The sequence below is a fragment of the Strix uralensis genome, chromosome 32 (assembly GCF_047716275.1).
Source record: "Strix uralensis isolate ZFMK-TIS-50842 chromosome 32, bStrUra1, whole genome shotgun sequence".
Taxonomy (NCBI): Eukaryota; Metazoa; Chordata; class Aves; order Strigiformes; family Strigidae; genus Strix; species Strix uralensis.
Genome location: NC_134003.1, coordinates 2,377,386 through 2,400,939, shown reverse-complemented (window position 1 = coordinate 2,400,939; position 23,554 = coordinate 2,377,386). Strand labels below are relative to the sequence as shown.

The 23,554-nt window shown below is 69.2% G+C and overlaps 6 protein-coding genes across 11 annotated transcripts; 4 read left to right on the top strand and 2 right to left on the bottom strand.

The window, feature by feature from the left end:
- The first annotated feature begins 593 nt into the window (after window positions 1–593).
- On the top strand, window positions 594–8,659 carry TARS2 (threonyl-tRNA synthetase 2, mitochondrial). 3 transcript variants are annotated; one of them, XM_074853262.1, is made up of 18 exons: window positions 594–663; window positions 854–1,056; window positions 1,664–1,787; window positions 1,890–2,011; window positions 2,100–2,217; window positions 2,839–2,903; window positions 3,000–3,078; window positions 3,159–3,308; window positions 3,407–3,505; window positions 4,466–4,632; window positions 4,706–4,868; window positions 4,942–5,079; window positions 5,835–5,912; window positions 6,008–6,108; window positions 6,637–6,738; window positions 7,260–7,307; window positions 7,398–7,512; window positions 8,377–8,659. In XM_074853262.1, the coding sequence occupies exons 1-18, from the start codon at window positions 604–606 to the stop codon at window positions 8,557–8,559; spliced, it is 2,115 nt and encodes a 704-aa protein (XP_074709363.1). In that variant the 5' UTR covers window positions 594–603; the 3' UTR covers window positions 8,560–8,659. The 3 variants fall into 3 exon arrangements, with proteins under 3 accessions (XP_074709363.1, XP_074709364.1, XP_074709365.1); XM_074853263.1 differs by having other exon boundaries at window positions 7,235–7,307; XM_074853264.1 differs by lacking the exon at window positions 3,407–3,505.
- A 663-nt stretch (window positions 8,660–9,322) lies between these two features.
- On the top strand, window positions 9,323–13,092 carry ECM1 (extracellular matrix protein 1). Its single transcript, XM_074853265.1, has 7 exons — window positions 9,323–9,664; window positions 10,321–10,392; window positions 10,840–11,132; window positions 11,232–11,588; window positions 12,212–12,432; window positions 12,691–12,778; window positions 12,865–13,092. The coding sequence occupies exons 1-7, from the start codon at window positions 9,619–9,621 to the stop codon at window positions 13,036–13,038; spliced, it is 1,251 nt and encodes a 416-aa protein (XP_074709366.1). The 5' UTR covers window positions 9,323–9,618; the 3' UTR covers window positions 13,039–13,092.
- Window positions 13,093–15,606: 2,514 nt separating this feature from the next.
- Window positions 15,607–16,669, bottom strand: RPS27 (ribosomal protein S27). Its single transcript, XM_074853370.1, has 4 exons — window positions 16,616–16,669; window positions 16,277–16,385; window positions 16,073–16,183; window positions 15,607–15,808 (listed from the first exon to the last, which is right to left on the bottom strand). Exons 1-4 carry the CDS (start codon window positions 16,619–16,621, stop codon window positions 15,780–15,782), a joined length of 255 nt encoding a protein of 84 aa, XP_074709471.1. The 5' UTR covers window positions 16,622–16,669; the 3' UTR covers window positions 15,607–15,779.
- Window positions 16,670–16,906: 237 nt separating this feature from the next.
- RAB13 (RAB13, member RAS oncogene family) lies at window positions 16,907–19,239 on the top strand. Of its 2 annotated transcripts, none has more exons than XM_074853343.1 (8): window positions 16,907–17,123; window positions 17,991–18,051; window positions 18,145–18,205; window positions 18,337–18,414; window positions 18,503–18,592; window positions 18,687–18,743; window positions 18,859–18,909; window positions 18,992–19,239. In XM_074853343.1, exons 1-8 carry the CDS (start codon window positions 17,000–17,002, stop codon window positions 19,064–19,066), a joined length of 597 nt encoding a protein of 198 aa, XP_074709444.1. In that variant the 5' UTR covers window positions 16,907–16,999; the 3' UTR covers window positions 19,067–19,239. The 2 variants fall into 2 exon arrangements, with proteins under 2 accessions (XP_074709444.1, XP_074709443.1); XM_074853342.1 differs by having other exon boundaries at window positions 16,908–17,123; window positions 18,678–18,743.
- Window positions 19,240–19,373: 134 nt separating this feature from the next.
- On the top strand, window positions 19,374–20,723 carry JTB (jumping translocation breakpoint). Its single transcript, XM_074853084.1, has 5 exons — window positions 19,374–19,712; window positions 19,813–19,856; window positions 19,943–20,028; window positions 20,142–20,221; window positions 20,330–20,723. Exons 1-5 carry the CDS (start codon window positions 19,636–19,638, stop codon window positions 20,484–20,486), a joined length of 444 nt encoding a protein of 147 aa, XP_074709185.1. The 5' UTR covers window positions 19,374–19,635; the 3' UTR covers window positions 20,487–20,723.
- A 247-nt stretch (window positions 20,724–20,970) lies between these two features.
- Window positions 20,971–23,305, bottom strand: CREB3L4 (cAMP responsive element binding protein 3 like 4). Of its 3 annotated transcripts, none has more exons than XM_074853230.1 (9): window positions 22,910–23,305; window positions 22,590–22,779; window positions 22,241–22,338; window positions 22,059–22,136; window positions 21,881–21,987; window positions 21,726–21,794; window positions 21,542–21,617; window positions 21,371–21,467; window positions 20,971–21,277 (listed from the first exon to the last, which is right to left on the bottom strand). In XM_074853230.1, exons 1-9 carry the CDS (start codon window positions 23,030–23,032, stop codon window positions 21,063–21,065), a joined length of 1,053 nt encoding a protein of 350 aa, XP_074709331.1. In that variant the 5' UTR covers window positions 23,033–23,305; the 3' UTR covers window positions 20,971–21,062. The 3 variants fall into 3 exon arrangements, with proteins under 3 accessions (XP_074709331.1, XP_074709332.1, XP_074709333.1); XM_074853231.1 differs by having other exon boundaries at window positions 21,371–21,429; XM_074853232.1 differs by lacking the exon at window positions 21,542–21,617 and having other exon boundaries at window positions 21,150–21,277.
- Between the last annotated feature and the right edge of the window lie 249 nt (window positions 23,306–23,554).

Below are 23,554 nucleotides of genomic sequence, written 5' to 3'. Positions count from 1 at the left end.
TGCTTCTCCTTCCCCTCCCCCGGCCCCGGAGGAGCCCAGCGCGGGGGGGTCGGGACTGGCTGAACCCCCCGTTCCCCTCCGGACACCCACCGGCGGCCCTGAGGCGCAGGGACCCGCTGGGAGGGGGGGTCCCGCGTTGTTCCCCCCCCCCCCCCCCGCTCCTTGTGAGTGGTTCCGTCCTGCCCGGGGGCTTCTCCGTGGGGGGACGAGTCCAGTGCGGCCTCCGCGGGGGGGGCGAGGACCAGGCTGAGGCCTCCCTCCCGCCACACGGGATGGCCCCGCCCCTGGGCGGGTTTTGACGTGGTGGGCACGCCCCTGTGTGGGTTCGTTTGGTATGACCACGCCCATGGGCGGAGTTTTAACAGTTATGGCCACGCCCCCTTATGCACCACACCGCTCTTGGCCACGCCCCCTGGGTGGGGTTTGGTTTACCTGGTCCCGCCCCTAGGCGGGGGTTTACCCAGCGTGGCCCCGCCCCCCGGGTGGATTCGTCTCTCTTGACCCCGCCCCTAGGCGTGTCCCACAACTTCTGGCCCCGCCTTCGGGGCGGAGACTCCGAGGGCCGACTTCCTGTCTGCGCCGGAAGGGGCGGGGCTTGCCGCCATGCCGTGCGCCCGTGCCGGGGGGCGGCTGCTCTTCGCGGGAGCCCCGCGCCGACACCGGGTGCGCTCGAGCCCGCTCAACCCCCACCCCCACCCCCCCCGTCCCCCGCCGTCCTTCTCCACCCCCGTGATTCCCCTCCCCGCCTCTCCCCTCGCGCTCCGAAGGGCCTCCCGGCTCGTCCTGACCCCACGTTGACCCCACGTTGACCTCGCGCTGACCCCGCGCTGACCCCTGACCCCTCCGTCCCCAGGTCTCCGGGCCCGATCCCGGCCTCTCCGAGCGCCTCCGGCTCTTCCAGCGGCTGCGGGCGGCGCAGGAGCAGCGGGATGGAGCCGGGGCCGGGAGCGGCCGCCCCTCCCCGGGGACCCCCATCAGCATCGCCCTGCCCGGGGGGCGCCGCCTGCCCGGCCGGGCCCTGCAGACCACCCCCTTGCAGCTGGCCGCGCAGCTGGGGTACGCGCGGGCCCCGCGGGGTCCCCACAAGGTCCCCATTGTCCCCACGGGGTCCCTACGAGGTCCCCGGTGTCCCCACGGTCCCTGTGGTGTCCCAGGGTTCCCACCGGCTCCCCAGGGTGTGCCCATAATGTCCCCAGGGTCCCCACGAGGTCCCCGGTGTCCCCACAGTCCCTGTGGTGTCACAGGGTCCCCAGGGTGTGCCCATAATGTCCTCAGGGTCCCCTCAAGGTCCCCAGGGTTCCAGCAGTATCCCCACGTTATCCCACAGCATCCCTTTGGTCCCTGTGGTTTCCCCAGGGTCCCCACGGTGTCCCCAGGGACCCCATGAGGTCTCCAGGGTCCCCACAGTGTCCCCATGGTGTCCCCAGCATCCCCACGGGGTCCCCAGGGTCCCCACGGTGTCCCTGTAATGTCCCCAGCATCCCCACAGTGTCCCCATAATGCCCTCAGGGTCCCTACTGTGTCCCCACAGTTCCCCACAGGGTCCCCATGGCATCCCCACCCCCACAAAGTCCCTCCAGTGTCCCTGTGGTCCCCACGGTGTCCCCCACTGTCCCCAGGGGGTCCCTGGTGTCCCCACGGTGTCCCCCACATGTCCCCACAGGGGGGGCCTGGCGGAGGCGGCGCTGGTGGCCCGGGTGAACGGGACCCTCCAGGACCTCGACCGGCCCCTGGAGAGCGACGCCGACCTGGAGCTCCTCGACTTCTCGGCGCCGGAGGGACGGGAGGTGAGTCCCGGGGGGACGCGGGGGCCGGACCCACACCCCGCTCCCCTCACAGCGTCTGTGTGTCCCCCCGTGTCCCCCCCATCTCCGTGTCCCCCCCCCCAGGCTTTCTGGCGATCCAGCGCCTGCGTCCTGGGGGCGGTGGCGGAGCAGTTCTACGGGGCCACTCTCTGCAGCGCCCAGGCCACCGAGGACGGTTTCTTCTGTGACGTCCACATGGGGGACAGGTAAAGAGGCAGCGGGGAGGGGACACACACACACACAGGGGGGTCCCCCGTGGGGCGCCGTGTCCCCAGCTTGTCCCCACGCCCGCAGGACGGTGCAGCGCGACGAGCTGCCAGCGCTGGAGGACGCTTGTGCGGCTTTTGCCCGCGTCGGGCACCGCTTCGAGCGCCTCGAGGCCACCCGCCAGCAGCTGGCTGAGCTCTTCAAGGTGAGACCCCCGGCGTGTCCCCTCCCCAATGTGTCCCCTCCCTGGTGTGTCCCCTCCCCGGCCCAGGGTGGGGCAAGGGGAGCCCAGCTTGGGGACACTGGGACCCTCGTGGTCGGGGTTATGGACCAGGGTGATGCTAATGGGGACTTGTGTCACCCCCAATCGGTGTCACCCCTCTGCAGTGTCACCCCCCTCAGTGTCACCTGTGCCACTGCCACCCACCTCGGTGTCCTCCCCCCTTGGTGTCACTTGTGCCACTGCCACCCACCTCGGGTATTATGTCCCCTCAGTGTCACCCGCCTCAGTGTCACCTGTGCCACTGCCACCTACCTCAGTGTTTCACCCCACCTTGGTGTCACCCACCTTGGTGTCACCTGCGCCACTGTCACCCACCTCAGTGTGTCACCCCCCTTTGGTGTCACCCACCTTGGTGTCACCTGTGCCACTGTCACCCGCCTCAGTCCTTTCCCCCACCACCTCGGTGTCACCCCCCCTCAGTCTCCCAGCCTTGGTGTCACCTGTGCCACTGTCACCCGCCTCAGTGTTTCACCCCACCTTGGTGTCACCCGCCCTCGGTGTCACCCGTGCCGCTGTCACCCACCTCAGTGTCCCCCCCACCAGCACAACAGCTTCCAGCTGCAGCAGATCGAGGAGGAGGTGACGTCCCCTACGGCCACCGTCTATAGGTGAGCGCGGGGGCCCCCTGAGGGGACAGGGGGTGGGGGGGGGACACATGGGGGGGACATCCATCTGTCCCCACGTCCGTCCGTCCGTCCCTGCAGGTGTGGCCCCCTGCTCCAGCTCTGCCCCGGCCCCCTCCTCCCTCACACGGGGCTGGTCGCAGCCCTCCGCGTCCTGTCGGTACGTTTATCCGTGGGGCTGTGGGAGGGGGGGCAGGGGGCGGGGGGGAGCAGACCCCACTAATTTCCGCCCCCCCCCAGAGCTCGGCGGCGTTTTGGCAGGAGCCCGGGGGCAGCCGCCGGTCGCTGCAGCGCGTCGCCGCCGTCGCCTTCCCCAGCGCCCGCGGTTTGGCCGCCTGGCAGCAGGCGCAGGACGAGGCGGCGCTGCGGGATCATCGTCGCATCGGGCGGGTGAGCCCCGCGCCCGGGTTGGGGTGGGGGGGGGGGTCACCGGGGTCACTGGTGACCCCCCAGTAACACCCACGACCCCCCCGCACGCCCCACGGCAGGAGCAGGAGCTTTTCTTCTTCCACAAGCTCAGCCCCGGCAGCTGCTTCTTCCTCCCCCGCGGCGCCCACGTCTACAACACCCTGGTGGAATTTATCAGGGTACGGCCCCCCCCAGCCCCCCCCCCCCGCCCCGTGGGTGCACCCCAGGGGTGGGGGGAGAAACCAGGGTCTGCCTTTGCCCCCCCCGCTGTTCACCCCACCCCTACACCCCCATACATCCCCCCCCGCGCCCCACTGCCCCCCCTCACGCCCGCCCCCCGTTCCTGGCAGCACCCCGACCCTACCGGGTGCCCCCCGCCCCCCTTGTACCCCACCCCGCTGCGCACCCACTCCCCCCCCCAGCCCCTCCCGCCCCCCTAAATCCCCGCAGCACCCACAGCCGCAGCTCCGCACCCTGGAGCCCCCCCACAGCCCCCCAGGACGGGCTCCACAGGGCTGTGCCAACGTCCCTGTTGTCCCCATTATCCCCGTTGTCCCCATTGTCCCTGTTATCCCTGTTGTCCCTGTTGTCCCCACTGTCCCTGTTGTCCCCATTGTCCCCATTATCCCTGCTGTCTCCGTTGTCCCCATTGTCCCTGTTATCCCTGTTGTCCCCATTATCCCCACTGTCTGCACTGTCCCCCTTATCCCCGTTGTCCCCGTTATCCCCATTATCCCCGTTGTCCCCATTGTCCCCACTGTCCCCATTATCCCCGTTGTCCCCATTGTCCCCATTATCCCTGCTGTCCCCGTTGTCCCCATTGTCCCCATTATCCCTGCTGTCCCCGTTATCCTCATTGTCCCCATTATCCCTGCTGTCCCCATTATCCTTGCTGTCCCCGTTATCCCCATTGTCCCCACCGTCCCCATTATCCCCATTGTCCCCATTATCCCTGCTGTCTCCATTATCCCTGTTGTCCCCACTGTTCCCATTATCCCTGTTATCCCCATTGTCCCCGTTATCCCCATTGTCCCCGTTATCCCCATTGTCCCTGTTATCCCCATTGTCCCCATTGCCTCTGTTATTCCCATTATCCCCGTTGTCCCCGTTGTCCCCACTGTCCCTGTCCCCCCCCGCAGAGCGAGTACCGGGCGAGGGGCTTCTGCGAGGTGGTGACCCCCAACGTGTTCAGCCCGCGGCTCTGGGAGCTCTCGGGGCACTGGCAGCACTACAGCCCCCACATCTTCTCCGTCGCCGCCGGCGCCGAGACCCTCTCCCTCAAACCCATGAACTGCCCGGCCCACTGGTGAGCGTGGGGGGGACACCCCCGCGGGGAGGGGGGGGATCACGGTGCGTCTGACCGTCCGTCCGTCCGTCAGCCTGATGTTCGCCCACCGGCCGCGGTCGTGGCGGGAGCTGCCGCTGCGTTTGGCTGATTTCGGGGTGCTGCATCGCAACGAGCCCCCCGGCAGCCTGACGGGGCTGACGCGGGTGCGGCGCTTCCAGCAGGACGACGCCCACATCTTCTGCACGCTGGAGCAGGTGAGTGTGTCCCCCCCCTGTCCCCCCCCGTCCCCTCCCCATGTCCCCCCACCCCGCTGACGCCTGTCCCCAGCTGGAGGGGGAGATCGACGCCTGCCTGGACTTCGTGCGGACGGTTTACGCCGTGTTGGGCTTCTCCTTCCGCCTGGCCCTGGCCACCCGCCCCCCCGGATTCCTGGGGGACCCCGAGACCTGGGACCGCGCCGAGCAGGTGGGACGGGGACGGGGACAGGGATGGGGACACAGCGTCTGACCCCAGCATCACGTCCCAGCTTTGATGCCATGTCCCCTGCGGCGTGTCCCACGTGTCACCTCCTGCCTTGCTGGTGTGTCCCCCGCGGTGTCCCCTCCATCGTGTCCCACACGCTGTGTCCCAGCTTTGTCCCATGTCCCAGCTTTGTCCCATGTCCCAGCTTTGTCCCCAGGTCCAGCTTTGTCCCCAGGTCCCAGCTTTGTCCCCACATCCCAGCTTTGTCCCCACGTCCAGCTTTGTCCCCACATCCCAGCTTTGTCCCCATGTCCAGCTTTGTCCCCATGTCCCAGCTTTGTCCCCACGTCCAGCTTTGTCCCCACATCCCAGCTTTGTCCCCAGGTCCCAGCTTTGTCCCCACATCCCAGCTTTGTCCCCACGTCCAGCTTTGTCCCCATGTCCCAGCTTTGTCCCCATGTCCCAGCTTTGTCCCCACGTCCAGCTTTGTCCCCACGTCCAGCTTTGTCCCCACGTCCAGCTTTGTCCCCACGTCCCAGCTTTGTCCCCACGTCCCACGTGCCGTGTCCCAGCCTGGCCATAACGTCCCCTGCAACGTGCCCTGGGCATCACATCTCAGCTTTGCTGCCGTGGGACATCCGTGTCACACCCCCTCCATCGTGTCCCCTCCATCGTGTCCCCTCCATCGTGTCCCTGTGTCACCCCCTGCATCCTGTCCCCTGCGTCACCCCCCCTGACCCCCCCGTCTGTCCCCGCAGCAGCTGGAGCGGAGCCTCCGCACCTTCGGGCAGCCCTGGGAGCTGAGTCCGGGCGACGGCGCCTTTTATGGCCCCAAGGTGAGAGAATTTGGGGGCGGGGGGGTCCCAGAAGGGTCCCAGTTTGTCCCTGGGACCTTTTGGGGACCCCCCCCCCTCGAATTTATTCCTGGTAGATCGACATCCGGATCCGGGATGCGCTGGGGCGGCAGCACCAATGCGGCACCATCCAGCTGGATTTTCAGATGCCGGAAAGATTCGAGCTGGAGTATGCCAGGTATGGGGGGGGGGGGGGCAGGATTGGGGCGGGGGGGGCACAGGATTGGGCCCAAAGGGTTGGAGCTTGTGGAGGGGGGTGGGGGGGGGCACAGGATTGAGCCAGGGGGTGACGGTTAGGGTTTGGGGGTGGGTGGGGGGCAGGACTGGGCCAATGGGGAGGGTCGGGGGGGGCAGAATTGGGGCTGGAGGGGCAGGATTAGGCCAACAGGGGCGGGGGGGGCGCAGGATTGGGCTGGGGGGAAAGAATTAGTGTTGGAGGGATGTGGAGAAGAATTGGGGGGGGGCAGGATAAAGGCTGGGGGGGGCAGAATCGGGGCTGGGGTGTTGTGGAGCAGAATTGGGGCTGGGGGGGGCAGGATTGGGCCAGGGTGGGGAATAGAAATGGGGCTGGGAGGTGGGGGGGGGCTTAGAATTGGGCTGGGGTTGGCAGAATTGGGGCTGGGGGGGGCAGGATTGGACTGGAGGGGGGTGGGGGTCCCCCTGCACCCCCTCCCTGACCCCTGGTGCCCCCCACCTCTCCCCGCAGTGCGACGGGGGGGGCGGCGCGGCCGGTACTGATCCACCGGGCGGTGCTGGGCTCCGTGGAGCGCATGGTGGCCGTGCTGGCCGAGAGCTGCGGCGGGCGCTGGTGAGGGGGGGACACACCCCCCACCCCCAAAAATCTCTCACCTTGGGGCTGTAACAGGGGCCGCCCCCCAGTCCCTGGGACACCCCCACTCTTGGGGTCACCCCCATTCTCGGGACACCCCCCCCCAATCCCCAGGGCCCCCTCATCCCCAGTGTCACCCCTGTCCTAGGGTGCCCCCATTTTGGGACACCCCCCCCCCCCCATTCTTGGGGAGGAGGAACCCCCCAATCCCTGAGACACCCCCACCGTTGGGGCACCCCCATCCTGGGGACAGCCCCCCCAATCCCAAGGGCACCCCCATCTTTGGGGACACCCCCATGCTGGGGACACCCCCCCAGTCCTTGGGGACACCCCTCCAAACCCTGTGACACCCCCATCCTTAGGGACACCCCCCCAATCCCTGGGACACCCCCATCCTTGGGGACACCCCCCCAATCCCTGGGACACCCCCATCCCCGAGTCACCCCCCCCCCGATGTCCTGTGTCCCCCCCCCAGGCCGCTCTGGCTGTCCCCACTGCAGGCGATCGTCATCCCGCAGGTGCCCGAAGTCGAGGACTACGCCCGGGAGGTGAGTTTGGGGCCCCCCCGGGGCCCCCCCCAATCCCTCTGGGTGCCCCCCCCCATCCCTCCGGACCCCCCCACTGACGCTGTGGGGCAGGTCCAGGCCGTGCTGCGGGGGGGGGGCATCGTGGCCGACCTGGACGGGGACGCGGGGGCCACCCTGGCCAGGAAGATCCGCCGGGCCCAGCTCGCCCACTACAACTTCCAGCTGGGTAAGGGAGGGGGGGGACACCCCCCCACACCCCCACGGGACACCCCACCCGGCCCACAGACCCCACCGAGACCCCCCCCCAATGCGGGACTGGCTGTGCTGAGTCAGCAGCACCCGGCAACCCCCCGCTTAGAACCTGGGTGCTGCTGGGAGAGGGGGGGGGGAGAGCTGGGACCCCACCTTGGGACCCCCCCTGGGAGCACCTGGACACCCCCCTGGGACCCCTCCTGAGCCCCCCCCACCTTGGGAGCCCCCTTGGACCCTTCTGAGCCACCCCCCACCCTTAGGAACCCCCTGGGACCCCCCAAGGACCCTCCTGAGAACCCCAGGACCCTGTGCCCCCCCCCCACCCCCTACCTTGGGAACCCCCTGGGACCCCCAACACCTCCTGGGACCCTCCTGAGACCCCCCCCAGGACCCTGTGAGACCCCCCCCTTTGCCTTGGGAACCCCCTGGGACCCCCCCAACACCGCCAAGGACCCTCCTGAGCCCCCCCCCCCATGTGGACCCCCTGGGATCCCCCAAAGACCCTCCTGAGACACCCCCCCCCTGCCCCACCTTGGGAACCCCCTGGGACCACCCAACACCCCCTGAGACCCCCCCCTTTGCCTTGGGGACCCCCCAACACCCCCAAGGACCTTCCCCCCGACTTTGGGAACCCCCCTGGGACCCCCCCTTGCCCCTGGAGTGCTCAGCGGGGGGGGGGGGGGGGAGGGTACCCACGTGAGTGTGGCTGCACCCATGGGTGCACGTGCCCAACCCGGGGGCGGGGGAGCAGGTTAGAGGGGACACGGTGGGGTTCCGTGGGGGACACGGAGGGGGGGTCGGGGCCCCCCACGCACCCCCTGTGTCCCCCCCCCCGCAGTGGTGGGCCGGCGGGAGCGGGCGCGCGGCACCGTCAGCATCCGCACGCGGGACAACCGGCAGCTGGGGGAGCGCGACCTGCGCCGGGCGCTGCAGCGGCTGCGGGAGCTGCGGGACGCCCGCGTCCCCGACGCAGAGGAGCAGTTCTGACACCCCCCCCCCCCCAAAAAAAACCTCCCTGTGACCCCCCCCCAAACTGTGACACCCCCCACCACCACTCCAACACCCATTAAAGTGCTGCGAAACAGCAACGGGCTGAGCCCGGGGCAGCTCGGTGCATCTCCCACCCGCGCTGATGCTGGCAGCACCCCCAGATGTCCCTGGGGGCGTGTGGGGGGGGGACAGCTGGGTCCCCCCCACCCAGACTTGCCCCCCCTCACCCCGATGGGTCCTTCCCGCTTGGGATTTTCCCACTCGGATGTTTGGGGGGGGGGGGGGGGGCGGGGGGGTTGCGCAAACCGAGTCACGTCGTCCCAGGGTGTTGGGCAATCGGGGTGGGGGGTGGGGTGAGGGGGGGTGGGGGGGATGGTGGGTGTGTGTCCCCCCCCCTCATCCCAGCACCTGCCCAAAAGTTTGGGCCAAGCAGGATGCGGTTGTGCTGGGGGGGGACACAAAGAAACCCCCCCCCCCCCCCCAGCAGGGACCTCCCGCCATGTCTGGGGGTGAAGGGAGGTGACCAAGGCTGTGACACTCCCCTGCCACTGCTGCCCCACACGGCGGGGGGGGGGGGGGTCCCCTAATGTGGGGGACACGAGCTGAGCCCCCACCCCGGGGGGGTTCCTTCATGGGTGGGCCCCCCCCCCCCCATTGCTCCTCTGGCTCCTGTCAGCACTGGGGGGGTGACTCACCGGGCGGGGCAGGCCCCAAAACTGGGCAAAAACCGCAAAAAATCCGGCTGCTTTCGCTTACTGTGACTCAGGGGTCCCTGGGAAGGGCGGGAGGGGGGGGGCGCGAGGGCCACCAGAGTGGGGGGGCCCAGGGTCACCAGGGTGGGGACAGGGCCACCGAGGTGTCCCTGACCCCCCCCCCATGCAGCTGGGGTGGGTGCTGTGACCCCTGTTTGGGGGTGCAGGACGCTGCCCAGCGCCCGCAGCCCCCCTGGGGGGGGGGTGTCTGTGCCCCCCCCGGTCCCCCCCCGCGACGTCAGCCCGTGACTCAGCCCCGCAGGATGTGGCCCCGCGCCCGCCCCGGCCCTTCATAAGGCGGCGGCGGAGCCAGCGGCCGCCCCACAGCGCCCGACGCCATGGCCGCCTTCGGCCTCCTCCTCCTCCTCCTCCTCGGCGCCGCCGGTGAGTCCCCGCGGCCCCGAGCGACACCTGGAACCCCCCCCGCGTGCCTGGGGCCCCTCCCCGGGCAACTGGGTCCCCTCCCCGGGCAACTGGGACACCTGGGTCACCTTGCCAGGTGACTGGGTCCCCTTCTCAGGCGACTGGGTCCCGACTGGGACACCTGGGTCCCCTCCCTGGGCAACTGGGTCCAGACTGGGACACCTGGGGCCCCTCCTCGGACACCTGGGGCCCCTCCTGGGGCAACTGGGTCCCCTCCCGGGCAACTGGGTCCCTTTCTCAGGCAACTGGGTCCAGACTGGGACACCTGGGTCCCCTCCCTGGGCAACTGGGTCCAGACTGGGACACCTGGGGCCCCTCCTCGGACACCTGGGTCCCCTCCTGGGGCAACTGGGTCCCCTCCCGGGCAACTGGGTCCCTTTCTCAGGCAACTGGGTCCATACTGGGACACCTGGGTCCCCTCCCGGGCAACTGGGTCCCAACTGGGACACCTGGGTCCCCCCCTCAGACACCTGGGTCCCCTTTTGGGGCAACTGGGTCCCCTCCCCGTTACGGATCCCCAAACCCACAGAATTGGGGGGTCCCCACCTGGTCCCCCCCACCCCGGGGAAGGCTGGGGGTGCCCCTGCTGACCCCCTGTTGTCCCCCACCGGTGACAGTGGTGGCCCCGGTGCGACCCCAACGTGCGACACAGGAGAGGCTGGTCCTGCAGCACCCCCACATCGAGCAGCGTGAGGGCAGGGACGGGGGGACATGGGGGGGGGGGGGACGACACACACACCCCGGGATGGGGGGACATGGGAACAGCCGGGGTTGGGGACAGGGGGGGCAGCTGGGGGGGGGGGACATGGATGGGAGGGGAACATGGGGGGACACCTGGGGGGGGCCATGGATTGAGGGGACACCCGGGGAGGGGGACACAGGGATGGGCAAGGTTGGGGACATGGGGACAGAGGGTGTTGGGGATGTGGGGGGACACGGGGACATGGGGAGGGGGGGACACACGGGGTGGGGGGGACACGGGGACAGCGAAGGTTGGGGATGGGGGGACACTATGATGGGACACACACACACACAGAGGGACCAAACGGGGATGGGGACAAAGGGCCCAGTGTCACCCAGGGGGGTGCAGTGGGGACACCCCCCGCTGCCTCCCCACACCCCCCCCCCCATTTCAGTGCTGCAGGAGGAGCAGGACCCCCCGCTGCCCCCCGACATCCCGGCAGCGGCAGGCGCCACCGCGGCCCCCCCAGCCCGGCTCAACACCCTGGCCGGCTTCCCCCCGCCCTGGCCGGTGGCCGCCGCCGTCACCCGTCACTGCCGCCACCCGCCGGGGCCCCCCCCGACCCTCCAGTTGCCCCCCACCGGCTTCGCCCACCTGCGGCGGCAAGCGGCCGCGCTCGACGCCCTCCGGCCCCGCCTCGGCGCCTGCTGCCGCCACCACGCGCCGCTGCCCTGCGCCCGCCGCGCCGTGAGTGCCGGGGGACACCGGGAGGGGACGGGGGGGACACCCAGAGCCAGGGATGGGGGTGACACGGCTCTGACCCCCCCCCCCCTCGCTCTCCCGCAGTGGACGGAGGTGCTGGATGATTTCTGCACCGATGAATTTGGGGTGAAAACGCGGCAGTTTCACTGCTGCCGACGTCACGACGCTGCTCGACGTCGCTGCTTCACCCAGGGCCCCTCCGGTGCCACCGCCGAGGCCGTCGCCATCGTCACCGCCCGGGACCCCCGCGCCGAGCCGCCCTTCCCCCCCGGCGAGCCCACCGCCGCCAACATGGCCAATATCTGTGGGTTACGGGGGCTGCGCCCCGGCCCCCCCGGCGCCGGTGGCCCCTCCGGCCCCCGCGTCCGCTTCCGCCTGCGCCTGGAGCGCGACTACGGCCGCTGCTGCCGCAACGGGAGCTTGGCCTGCGCCCGTGACGCCGTGAGAGCCCGGGGGGGCAAGGAGGGACACGGGGGGGGTCGGGAACAGGGGCCCCAGGGAGTCAGGGAGGTGGCCCAGGTTGTCTGGGGAGGTGGCCCAGGCATCCAGGAAGGTGGCCCAGGTGTTTGGGAGGGACTCGGGCATCCGGGGAGGGGACCTGGGCACTTAGAAACCAGGGAGGGGACCCCGGGCATCCGGGGAGGGGACACGGGCATGTGGGGACAGGACCTGGGTGTCCCGGGAATGACCCGGGTGCCCAGAGGGTGACCCAGAGATTTGAGGGGGGGGGGGGGGGGGCTGGGGAGGGACTTAGGTGACAAGGAGGGACCTGAGGTGTTGGGGGTCTGGGGAGGGATCCAGGCACCCCAAGGGGGACCCAGGTGACAAGGAGGGCCCCAGGCACCCGGGGGGGGCTCAGGTGACAAAGACAGACCCCAGGTGTTGGGGGGCTGGGGAGGGGACCCAGGCATGCGGGGGGGGGGGGACCCAGGTGACAAAGAGGGACCCCGGGGGCTGGGGAGGGACCCAAGTGACAAGGAGGGTCCCAGGCACTCGGGGGGGGACTCAGGGACCCCAAGGGGGACCCAGGCATCAGGGGGACCCCAACCGATCCCCCCCTGCAGTGGCAGAAGGGGCTGCAGCGGTTCTGCCGGGAGGAGTCTGCGGTGAAGACGCGGCAGCACCGGTGCTGCCAGCCCAGGGGGGCCCCTGCCCGCAGCCGCTGCTTCGCCGCCGCCGCCCCCCACCCCGCCTACGACCGGGAGCTGCACAACGTCAGCCTGGCCCGGCTGGGCCCTGCGCTGCTCCGCACCCTCTGCGGGCCCACCCGCCTCTTCACTAAGAGGTGGGTGCCCCTCGGTACCCCCCCCCCCAATCATCCGGGACCCCCCAATACCCCCACCTCCACATCTGGGACCCCCCGTGCCCATCCCTGAGGGGATCCAGGCATCTGGGATCCACCATCACCCATGAACCCCCATCAGGGAGGGCACCCAAGTGTATGGGACCCCCCCCCCTCCACCATCTCAGAGGGGACCCCAGCACCCGGGACCCCCCCCCCCACCCTGGAGGTGACCCCCCCCTCCGTGTCTGTGTCCCGCAGGCGGCCGGTGCCGGAGCTGTTGGGGGCCGTGACGGCCACGTGCTGCCCTTTGCCCCCCGAGGAACAAAGCGCCTGCGCCCAGGAGCAGGTGAGCGCGCGGGGAGGGGATGGGGGGTTCAGGGGCTCTGGGGACCCCCCCCACAGCCACCCTGACGCCCCCCAAATTATCCACAGCTCTCCCAAGGCATCGCCACCCTCTGCGACACCTCGCGGGACACCTGGCGCGACCCCCAGGGCTGCTGCTCGCGGGGGGGTCCCGAGCGGCGCCGCTGCTTCGACACCACGTACCTCGCCCAGGTGACCCTGGGGGCCGCTGTGGCCCCCCCAGCCCCTGACCACGACGAGTAAACCCCCCCCACGGGGAGAGGGGGGACAATAAAAGTGCTGTGTTGTCACCTACAAGTGCCTCAGTGTCTCCATTGTGTGTGTGGGGGCTCCCATGCCTCAGTTTCCCCGGAGTTCGAGGGGGGGCCCCCCCCATGCCTCAGTTTCCCCACAGCAAGTGGGGCGTGTGTCTCCCCACCTCAGTATCCCCATAGTGTGTGGGGACCCCCCCCAATGCCTCAGTTCCCCCCCAGTTTGGGGGTTCTGATGTGCCTCAGTTTCCCCCTTGTCTGTGGGTCCCCCTGTGCCTCAGTTTCCCCACGGGGCCCCATCCCACCCCCCCCCCCGGCCCCGGGGTGGGGTGGGGTGGGGGATGGTGTGTTTCGGGGCGTGGGGCTGGGTGTTGGGGTGTTTGTGGTGTCGGGGTGTGTCGGGGCGGGGGTGTGACACGGTGTGGTTGTCTATCGGGGTGCGACCTGCTCACCGCAGGGACCCAGGTGTGCAGGGGTGGGGGGGCAGACATGACCCTGTGTCCCCTGGGGTGTCCCTATGCCCCCCCATATCCCCAGTGTCCCCACAGTGTCACTGTCACCCCTGTCCCCCACATCGCCATGATCCTTGAGTGTCCCCATGTCCCTACAACCCCCGTGTGTGTCCCCCCAGGGGGTCCCCATGTCCCTACAACCCCTGGGTGTGTCCCCCCGGGGACGTCCCCATGTCCCTACACCCCCCCCAACAGTGTCCCCACATCCCCTGAGATCACAAGTGGGGAAACTGAATCACAGGGGGAGCACTGGGCAGGGGCGGGGGGGCTGCCCTGGTGTCATGGCTGCACCCCTCTTGCACCCCTAGTTCTACTTCCCCCCCATTTGCACCCCATCTTTAGAAACCTAATTTTTGCAGCCTCCCCCTTCTTACCCCTCCTTTTCACCCCTATTTTTACACACCCCCCCTTTTTCATGCCTGTTTTGCACCCTGATTTTTAATCCCTATTTTTAAACCCCCCCTTTTACACTTTCTGCTTCCCCCCCACAGGCAGCAGCAGGATGCAGGGTCACCCCATTCCTCTCCCCCCCCCCCCCCCCCCTTGTGCCTCAGTTTCCCCTCCAGCAGCTCGGGCTCCCTGAGGGATCCTGGGGAAGGGGTGGGGGGGTTGAGAGTCCCTGGCAAAGGCTGCTGGACCCTGGGAGGAGCAGGTTGGGGGTCCCAGTGCACCACCCACCCACCCACTCCCTCCTCCTCTTCCTCCACACCATCTCTGTCCCTGGATGCTCCAGCCATCCACTGCCAGCTGTCCGTCCGTCCGTCCCTTCAGCCACCCACCCCAAGACATTCTGTCTGTCTGCAGCACCACAGACCGGTCTGGGTTGGGAGGGACCTTACAGCCCATCCAGTCCCACGCCCCTGCCCCGGGCAGGGCCACCTTCCACTAGCCCAGGTTGCCCAAAGCCCCGTCCAACCTGGCCTTGAACCCTTCCAGGGAGGGGGCAGCCACAGCTTCTCTGGGCAGCCTGTGCCAGGGCCTCACCCCCCTCCCAGGGAAGAATTTCTGCCTTCGATCTCACCTAAATCTCCCCTCTCTCAGTTTAAACCCGTTCCCCCTCGTCCTATCCCTCCCCCTCCCCGATCAAGAGTCCCTCCCCCCTTTCCTGTAGCCCCTTTCAGTCCTGGGAGGCCGCTCTAAGGTCTCCCCAGAGCCTTCTCTCCTCCAGCTGAACCCCCCAACTCTCTCAGCCCGTCCTCACAGGGGGGTGCTCCAGCCCCCCGAGCATCTTCGTGGCCTCCTCTGGCCCCGCTCGAGCAGGTCCGTGTCCTTCTGCTGTTGGTGCCCCCAGAGCTGGACCCAGCGCTGCAGGGGGGTCTCACAGAGCGGAGCAGAGGGGGAGAATCCCCCCCTCGCCCTGCTGCCCACACTGCTCTGGGTGCAGCCCAGCTTTCCAGCCTGGATTTGTGCTTGGGATTACCCTGACCCACAGGCAAGACCTTGCACTTCGCCTTGTTGAACTTCAGGTTCACACAGGCCCAGCTCTCAACCCCATCTGGGTCCCTCTGGAGAACATCCCGTCCCTCCAGCACCTCAACCAAACTATCAGCATACGTAGAACAGCACAGAATTTGAGGCATTCCTCTTTTCCACGTTAAACACCTGTTTTTTGTGTCATCAGCATCTCCTCACAGGCCAAAGTGCAGCAGCGAGAGCTCTAAGCGTGCATAAGAGGCTTCCTCAGGGAACACCTCGGATATTCCTCGCTGTATTTCCCTCCTTGCGGGCCATTCCCACTCTCCCAAAGGTTCCCAGCGTAAAACAGGACTCAGCTGGGTCTTGGAGCGTAGGGAAGTAAATCCCAACACACAGAGAACGCGACGTTACAGCCACGAGAGCCTAAGCTGCACACAGGGGTGGTTTTGTTTCTGGCCTGAATACAAGGAAGGATTTAGTTTGTCTCAAAGGTCGATAATTCCTGTCTGCTTCCGTCACTTAACTACCCGTGGGAGACAAAAAAAAAAAAAAAAAAAGACAACCAACCTCAGAACTGCTGCCAAACCACCCTTCTTTCACAGCGACGAATCAGAGCGTTAAAAGCAAACTGATTTGTATGTGTTTTATCCAAAATTTATTGACAGCCAGATGGGTGAGGCTACAGGGACAGCACGAAAGTCACGTTTGTGGTTGGCCTTCCGGGGACGCAGCTCCGCGGTGGCAGCCCCTGCTCTGTGCAGCCACGTCTGTCCGAGTAGTCGCAGCCATCCCCTCCTCCCTTCACTTAATGCTGCTTTCGTCTGAACGAGCAGCCTGGGGAAAAGAAAAAAAAAAAAAACAAAAAAACACAACAAAACCACGCAGTCAGAAACACTGCAGCCTCTCTAAATCCCTCTACGGGGATTTCCTTGTCTCACCAGCCCAAACTCCGCGGTTTTTGCCTTGTTTTAAGAGGAAAGCACCACCCCTGTTCTCAAAGCGCCCATAACCGAGGGATTTTAGAAGCTTCCAGCCCAGATGACCCCGAGGAAGCAAAGGGGGGTCATCATAAGCCGCCCCCCCGGGGCTGTTACCCACCTTCTGTCAGCCTCGCCTTGCCCCCCGTGGGCTGGCACAACACGGTCGAGCAGCCCACGCACAAAACGACGGTCTGAGCGTGGCTAAACACCGTCGTGATCTTGTAACAACCTGTGGGGAAAGGGAGAGCTCTGAGGTGAGCGGGAAGGACACCGGCACCCGCTGCCCGTCCCCCCCCATCCGCGGGGGCCGCCGCCGCCCTACCGGGGCACTTGACGTCCATGAAGTAGGAGTTGGGGCTCTGCACCAGCCGCTTCTTCTTGTGCTTCCTCTTCTCCTCCTCAGGGGAAGGGTGCAGCAAGTCCTTCGCCAGCTGCGGGGACAAGCCCGGTCAGCGCCCGCCCGCCGCCATCTTGGCGCCTCCGCCGTGGAGATGGCGGCGGTCACGGCTCCCCCCGCGGCCCCGCCGCCCCGACAACCGGGCCCGCCCGCACCCGCCTCCCTCTCCCCCCGCCCTCCTCCCTCCCGCGCCGCGGCGCTGGGCCCCGCCGGGGTCTGGGAGCAGCGGGGCGGGCCGGGGTCCGGGGCCGGGGCCGCACTCACAGGCATGGCGGCGTGGAGGCAGCCGCGACCGAAAAGGGGCCAAACCGGAAGCGGGCGCCGCTATATCCGCTGCGGGGTTTCCCGCACGGGCGGAAGTGAGGCGCGGCCGCGGGGCGGCGCCATGTTGGGAAGGGCGCTGGGCGCGGCCATCTTGGGAAGGTCCCCCCGCTGCCGCCATCTTGAGAGGGGAGAGCGGGGCGGGGCGGGGGGGCGGGAGTTGTGACGTCGGCTGATCCCTGCGGTGACGTCACGGGGCGGTGACGTCATGGTGGCGGGGCAGGGCTCGGGCAGAGTCCCCGCCCGAGAAGGGGGGGCGGTCCGGGGCCGTGGCCGTGGCCGGGGCCGGGCCGGGTCTCCCGGTGGCGGCAGCGGCGGGCGGGGGCCATGGCCAAGGCCTACGACCACCTCTTCAAGCTGCTGCTGATCGGGGACAGCGGCGTGGGCAAGACCTGCCTCATCATCCGCTTCGCCGAGGACAACTTCACCAGCACCTACATCTCCACCATCGGTGCGTGAGCGGCACCCCCGGGACCCCCCCTCCCACACCCCCGGGTACCCCCCTCCTCCCCACCGTGCCCCCCGGGGCGGCGGGACGAGGCTGGGGCCCTTCTCATCGCTCGCCGCCCTCCTCCGTCCCCTGCCCGCTCCTCGCCCGTGCTCCGGCACCGGCAGGACGGCGGGAGGCCAGGGCCGACACCGGGAACGGCACCGGGGAGCGGCGGGGGCTGAGCCACGGCCGGGGGCTGCACCACGAAGGCAGCCACAGCTCGACGCTGGTCTGGCCCCGCCGCCGCCACCGAGCTGGGACCCCGGTGCCCGCCGTCCCGTCCTCCTCCTCCTCCTCCTCTTCCTCCTCCCAAGTTTCCACCGCGCTGGTAAAACCATTTCCTGAGCCGGGAGCAGCCGCCCCGGCACGGCCCGTGCCATAAACTCCGGCGCGGACACACCGGCTGTGCCCCGCCATCATCCTCCCCCAGCGTGGCTCCAGCTCTTCCTCCTCCTCCAGCCCCTGAAATGGGGTGTCCTGAAACAGGGCCAAGCCAGGCGGGGGGTGCAGCGACATGGGAGTTTTGGGGAGGATCTGCCAATTTTTGGGGCTGGTTGACTTGATGGGGGGGTCCGGCAGCTCCGTCCGTCTCTCCCCCCGGCGCGGTGACCGCGGGTGGCCGTGCGGGGTGATGCCATCCTGCAGGAATGCTCGGGGATGCCGCTGACCCTCTCCCACCCGCCGCAGCCAGCGCCAGGCCTGGACTTTGCCCCCCCCCTCCCCTTTCCCAGTATGCCAGACGGTTACTGGGAAACCAGACTGGGACTGGAGCTGTTTATGGCAGCTCCTCGCTCATCACCGGCCCCTGTCTCTCTCCTCCCATCCCAGGGATCGACTTCAAAATCCGGACGGTGGATATTGATGGGAAGAAGATCAAGCTGCAAGTCTGGTAAGTTGGGGAGGGGGGGTGTGTGTGGAATTGGGGACCCCCCCCACTCCCTGCCAAGCTGCCCTCACCCCCCTCCTCTCCCCTCTCCCCCAGGGACACAGCGGGACAAGAGCGCTTCAAAACCATCACCACAGCCTATTACCGCGGAGCCGTGGTACGGAGGGGGGGTGCTGGCGGCCCCCAGAAGGGCTGGGGGGGACCGCGGCTGTCTGGGGACAAGTGTGTGTCCCCCCCAAGCTGGGGCAGGGACCCCCCCCTGCCCCACTGACTGCGCCATCCCGGCAGGGCATCATCCTGGTGTACGACATCACCGATGAGAAATCCTTCGAGAATATCCAAAACTGGATGAAAAGCATCAAGGAGGTGGGGGTGCGCGCTGAGGCTGGAGACGTGGAGGTGGGGGGGAGCCGAGGTTTGAGGGGGGGTCCTGCCCGTCCTCTCCTGCCCGCAGAACGCCTCCGCCGGGGTCGAGCGTCTCCTCATCGGCAACAAGTGTGACATGGAGGGCAAGCGCAAAGTGCAGCGGGATGCGGCCGAGAAGGTAGCGGGGGGGGCACCATGGGGTTGGGGGGTTCCCCCCGTGCCTCTGGCACCCGGGTCAAAGTGGGGGTCCCCTTATCCCACAGCTGGCAAAGGAGCACGGGATCCGCTTCTTCGAGACCAGCGCCAAATCCAGCGTGAACGTGGAGGAGGTGAGGGGGGGTCCCAGATGCGGAGGGAGGGGGGGCAACGTGAGCGGCACGGCGGGGGGGGGGGGTCCCCATACCCGGGGAGGTGTCCCCCCCGCTGACCGTCCCCTCTCCCCAGGCCTTCAGCACGCTGGCGCGGGACATCCTGCAAAAATCCTCCCGGAAAGTGGTGAGTTGGGGTGGGGGGGCCGGGCGAGGGACACCCCCCCCTGCTCCGGCCCCCCCCTGACCCTCTCCCCTCCCTCTTCCAGGCCCCCAGCAGCAGCAGGCCCCTGCTGGAGCCCAGCCCCCCGAGGAAGGCCGGGGGTAAATGCTCTCTGGTGTAGGGCCACCGGTGTCCCCCCTCCGCGTCGCCGCCGGTCCCCCCGCCTGCCCCGGGGCAGCGCGGGCGCCTCTCCGGGGAGGGGGGGGCCCGGGGGAGCTCCCGGCCGGAGTGGGGGGGGAGGGCTGACCCCGCCCCGGTCCGCACCTCGTGCCATAAAGCCCAGCTTGTGCCTTGCCCCGTCTCCGGTGTCTCTGTTGGGGACGCGGCGGGAGGGGGGGGGGGGGGAGGCGACGGGCCCGGTGGGGGAACCGGGGACGGGGCGGGGGGGGGGCGAGCGGCCGGGGCGAGCGAAGCCACGCCCCCTCATGTCGAAACCACACCCCCTTGGGTGAAACCACGCCCCATCTGGTGAAACTACGCCCCCTTTCGGTGAAACCACGCCCTTACGCTCAAGCCACGCCCCTTCCCGCAACGCCCTGCCTGTCCGTCAAGCCCCGCCTCCGCGCGAAGCTCCGCCCCTCGCTGTCCCCGCCCTTCCCGTCGTCCCTCGCTTCTCCCAGCGGCCCTCGCGCTCCAAGATGGCGGCGTTGCCAGAGACGAGGGGCCCGGCCCGGTAGTTCCGCCACGGTGATGGGGCCCCGTGGCCCCGCCGGGCCGCGCTGCTGTGGCCTCTGCGCCGTCCTGGTCGCTCTGATCTGCGGCCTGCGGTGAGCGGGGGGCTGGGGGTGAGGCGCGGCCGCGGGGGGTGGAAGCAGAGCCCGGCGGGGAAGCAAGGCCTGAGCGCGGCCCTCCCTGCTCTCTCCACAGGCCCGCGGCGGCGGCGATGGTGGCGAGCGACGAGAGGCGCTCGGGTGAGTGCGGGGCCGATCTCGGTGGGGAGTTGCGGGGCCGGGGGCTCGGGTCGGGCCCGCGCTCAGTGGCCACGCTCCCTCCACAGCGAGCCCAGTGGCGGTCACGCCGTGCTGGCGGGTGGAGGACTTCGTGGTGGCCCAGGAGTGCGCCCGCTGCTCCAGCTTCCAGGCGGTGAGTATGGGCTGCGCTCACCCGCTCGCCCGGATGGCCAGGCCGTGGGCTGGCGGGGTCGGGGCGCGGGTCCTGCCCCTGTCTGGCCTCTGATGGGCCCCGCTCGGTTGCAGAAGACAATCGCAGAGTGCAACCCCACGGGCTTCATTGAGAAGATCAACTGTGCCACCTCCAAGAGGGATGAGTTCAAGAGGTGGGTGCAGGCCCCGGGTGTGAGGGACGGGGCAGCCGTGAGCCCCGGGTGGGGATTTGGGGCTGAGGCTGTTCCCTGCGGGGCTTTTAACTCTCCCTGTGGGCGCAGCTGTCGCTCCGCAGTGATGGAGGCGCACGTTTTCTGGAGGTTCGTGGGCACCATGATGTGCGTGGCCGCCGTCTTCGCGGTGCTGGTGGTGTGTCGCCAGCGCGTGCTGGACAGGAAGGCCCTGGAGAAGGTCCGTAAGCAGATCGAGTCCATTTAGCAGAGCCCGGCTGCCCTGTGACAGAGGACTCTGCTTGCCCGCTGCTCCCAGCCGGGTGGGAGGAGGAACGGGGGGCCTGGGGCAGGCCCTGCCCTGCTCCGTGGACACAGACTCCTGCCGGGAGCTGCCTCGGATGCCACCGGGGCGTCCCATGGGGCCGGCTGAGGGGTGCCCTGCCCGCGCGGGAGGCCCCCCGAGGAGCGCGGTGTGTAATAAATCCTGATCGTTGTCACTGGAGCGACGCTGGCGTTTGTCCCTGGGAGGTTGGGAGTGACGCAGGGCGGTGCTGCCGGCTCCGCTCCCCCATTGGAACCCTGAGGGGGGGGGGATCCCCGTCTCCCACGGCCCAGGCAGCGCCGCGGGCTCAGCGCCGACCCTCCGACACACTTTGTGGTGCAAAAAAGTGTGGTGCAAATCAGGTTTATTCACCGGTGCTCAGAGCTGCCGGGAGTGGAGGGGGGGGGCACACCCAGCACCCTCTGCCCAGGCCGGGCTGGGTGTCCCCCCCCCCTGCTGCGGCCCCCACCCCGGGGCAGCTCCCAGGGCCCCAGAGCAGGGGCTGCTCTCTGCTGCTTGTCACATCTCATCCCCGTGTCCCCGTTTCGCTGTCCCCGGGGTGGCCTGGCCTGAGGAGTTGGGGGGGGGCACGGGGATGGGAGGTCCCCCAACTCCATCCTCCGCTGCAGCCGCAGGTCCTGGCTCTTCCACCCGCAGCCACCCCGGCGCAGGGAATGGGGTGTCTCCAGCCGGTCCCAGCGGCTCCCCCCGAGTCAGGATGTGCCTGGAAATCACTGTGGGAACAGGGAACACCGCGGTGGGCAGCGCTGGGGCGGGGGGAGCCGCAGCCAGGCCCCCTTTGGGACTCCCACGGGGTCCCCCGTTACCTCCGGTGGGCCTGTCGCCGTCCCGGCTGCCCCCCGTGCCGCGGCGGAAGGGGCTGTAGCTGGGGAAGAGAATGAGGCCCAGGGAGAGGAGCAGGATCTGCCGGGGAGGGACAGGAACTGTGTGTCCCCGAGCCATGCCGGGGGACAGCGCCGTGCGCCGCGGTGCCGTACCAGGACGCAGGTGCTGGTCTGGGCAGCCTTGTTGGACGTTTGCTTGATCAGCGCCTGCAGCTGCCGCAGGAGGGACCTGTGGGACGAGGGACGGGGGTGGCGGGTGCCTGTCCTGGTGTCCCCCCCCTCCCTCGCCCACCGCGGCACCCTGTGCCACCACGGTGCCCCGTGCCACCGCGCTCACCCGTTGTGCTTCTCCAACTCCTGGACTTTCCTCCGTAGCTCCTGGTTTAGGGCCGAGCACGCGGCCGCCCTGCCCGGGCAGAGACAGGGACGGGTGAGGGGACGCGTTGGGGACACGCAGGGGACGTGCCGGGACACGGTGCCCCCCGCACCCACCTGCTCTCCAGCCCGTCCAGGTATTCCTTCTTCCTCCGCCGGCTGTCCTGGGCCGACTGCTTGTTCCGGATCTTTCTCCTCACCTTTTTCAGGAGCCGCTCCTCAGCCTGGGGGAGGGTTGGAGGGGTGATCCCTGCCCCACGCCGCCCCCCCACAGCGCCCCCCTTCCACCACGCACCTGGGTGAGGGGCAGGGTGTCGGGCAGCGTCACCCCCTCCTGCGCCAGCAGCCGCTTCTCCTCCTCGGTCAGACGCAGCTGCCAAGAGATGGGATGTGCGTGGGGACGGACTGGGGGTGTCTGGCAGCGTAGGGACACCCTTTGTGGGGGGGACACACACACACACGGCTGCGGGGACTCACCGCGGGGCTGGGTGCAGGCAGGGGTGCAGGCAGGGGCATGGTGGGCAGCTCGTTGATGATGCAGGAGCCGGGGAGCAGCGTGGGGCACAGCCAGTCGTCTGCAAGGGGGGAAAGGCAGCCATGCCCTGCCTGCCCCCTGCCTGCCCCCTGCCTCCTCCTGCCTGCCCCCTGCCTCCTCCTGCCTCCTCGCCCCTGCCTGCCCCTGCCCACCCCTGCCTCCTCCTGCCTGCCCCCTGCCTCCTCCTGCCCGCCCCTGCCCGCACTAACCCAGGAAGCCGCTCTGCTCCCTGCGCCAGCGCTGGCAGGATGCGCCCCCCCCCGGCCCCGGGTTGGGCCCAACCCCACTGACCCCGCAGCTGGATGGAGACGACGCTGCCGTGCAGGGGGGTGCTGAGGTCACAGACCACCTCGTAGAGGGCGGCGGGGGGTTTGTCGGGCCGGGGGGGCTCCGGGCTGGCGTCCCGCGAGCCACAGCCCCCCAGGCCGCAGGCGGTGTTGGGGTTCACCGTCAGCTGCAGCAGCTCCTCCACTTTGCTCCCCTGTGGCCAGAGAGATGATGGGGGGACACACACACACAGACCCCCAAGGGCTCCTGGGGGACCCCCCTGGGTTCTGGTGTCCCTCGGGGGGCTCCTCCCTGCCCCCCCTCCCGCTTCGACACCGACTCACGCGGTCCTCGGGGAGGGTCCAGGCCTCGAAGGCCGGTTCCGGGGGGGCCGAGCCAGAAAAGGGGGGTTCGGGGAAGATGAGCCCGTCCTGCGGCTCCAGGAGCTCCGGTGCCTCCAGCTCCATCGCCTGGGCTGGAGGGTGAGGGGGGGCCACCGGCCACTCCTGCGGGGTGCCCGGGGACCTTCCCGGGGCGGGAGTCGTGGGTGCTGCTCCCGTCAGACCCCCGGTGACGGGCGGTGGGACCCTCCGCCGGCTCCGTGACCCGGCTCAGCGGGGTTGGGGTTCCCCCTCCCTGCGACCTCCCGCTCCTCGGGGTGCCCTCGGGCTCCCGCCTTGGTCCCCGGTTGTGCAGCCGCCTCCGCCCGCTCCCGGGGCCGCGCACCAGGATCTCCGGTATCCTGGGCAAACCCAGCCAAGTCCCACCCCCGGAGCCGGACTCCCCGCCCCCGGCGTGGCCCGGAGGTTCCCTCCGCCTCGACGGGGAGATGGGGGGGGCACAGAGGGAAGCCGGGCTGGGGGTGAGGCCCGCCGGTACCGCGTCCCGGAGGCACCGGGGAGCAGCAGCGGCAGAACCGGGACCCCGCGACCCGGGGCCGGTTCGCTGCCGACCCGGCCCGGTCATTCCGCCCCCGGTAACGGGGGAGG

Excerpts from the sequence above, each read along its gene's own strand:
- JTB (XM_074853084.1), top strand. The coding sequence starts at position 19,636 with ATGGGGCCCCGTGGCCCCGCCGGGCCGCGCTGCTGTGGCCTCTGCGCC. Across the intron at positions 19,713-19,812 it reads GCTCTGATCTGCGGCCTGCG|GCCCGCGGCGGCGGCGATGG; the intron begins GTGAGCGGGGGG and ends CTCTCTCCACAG. Across the intron at positions 19,857-19,942 it reads GAGCGACGAGAGGCGCTCGG|CGAGCCCAGTGGCGGTCACG; the intron begins GTGAGTGCGGGG and ends CTCCCTCCACAG.
- TARS2 (XM_074853262.1), top strand. The coding sequence starts at position 604 with ATGCCGTGCGCCCGTGCCGGGGGGCGGCTGCTCTTCGCGGGAGCCCCG. Across the intron at positions 4,633-4,705 it reads ATGAACTGCCCGGCCCACTG|CCTGATGTTCGCCCACCGGC; the intron begins GTGAGCGTGGGG and ends TCCGTCCGTCAG. Across the intron at positions 6,109-6,636 it reads TTCGAGCTGGAGTATGCCAG|TGCGACGGGGGGGGCGGCGC; the intron begins GTATGGGGGGGG and ends CTCTCCCCGCAG.
- ECM1 (XM_074853265.1), top strand. The coding sequence starts at position 9,619 with ATGGCCGCCTTCGGCCTCCTCCTCCTCCTCCTCCTCGGCGCCGCCG. Across the intron at positions 11,589-12,211 it reads TGGCCTGCGCCCGTGACGCC|TGGCAGAAGGGGCTGCAGCG; the intron begins GTGAGAGCCCGG and ends CCCCCCCTGCAG. Across the intron at positions 12,779-12,864 it reads GCGCCTGCGCCCAGGAGCAG|CTCTCCCAAGGCATCGCCAC; the intron begins GTGAGCGCGCGG and ends AATTATCCACAG.
- RPS27 (XM_074853370.1), bottom strand. Across the intron at positions 16,184-16,276 it reads CATGGACGTCAAGTGCCCCG|GTTGTTACAAGATCACGACG; the intron begins GTAGGGCGGCGG and ends CTTTCCCCACAG. Across the intron at positions 15,809-16,072 it reads CAAGGCGAGGCTGACAGAAG|GCTGCTCGTTCAGACGAAAG; the intron begins GTGGGTAACAGC and ends TCTTTTCCCCAG.
- RAB13 (XM_074853342.1), top strand. The coding sequence starts at position 17,000 with ATGGCCAAGGCCTACGACCACCTCTTCAAGCTGCTGCTGATCGGGGAC. Across the intron at positions 18,052-18,144 it reads AAGATCAAGCTGCAAGTCTG|GGACACAGCGGGACAAGAGC; the intron begins GTAAGTTGGGGA and ends CCTCTCCCCCAG. Across the intron at positions 18,744-18,858 it reads CCAGCGTGAACGTGGAGGAG|GCCTTCAGCACGCTGGCGCG; the intron begins GTGAGGGGGGGT and ends CCCTCTCCCCAG.
- CREB3L4 (XM_074853230.1), bottom strand. The coding sequence starts at position 23,032 with ATGGAGCTGGAGGCACCGGAGCTCCTGGAGCCGCAGGACGGGCTCATC. Across the intron at positions 22,339-22,589 it reads CGTCTCCATCCAGCTGCGGG|ACGACTGGCTGTGCCCCACG; the intron begins GTCAGTGGGGTT and ends CCCCCCTTGCAG. Across the intron at positions 21,278-21,370 it reads CGGCGACAGGCCCACCGGAG|TGATTTCCAGGCACATCCTG; the intron begins GTAACGGGGGAC and ends CTGTTCCCACAG.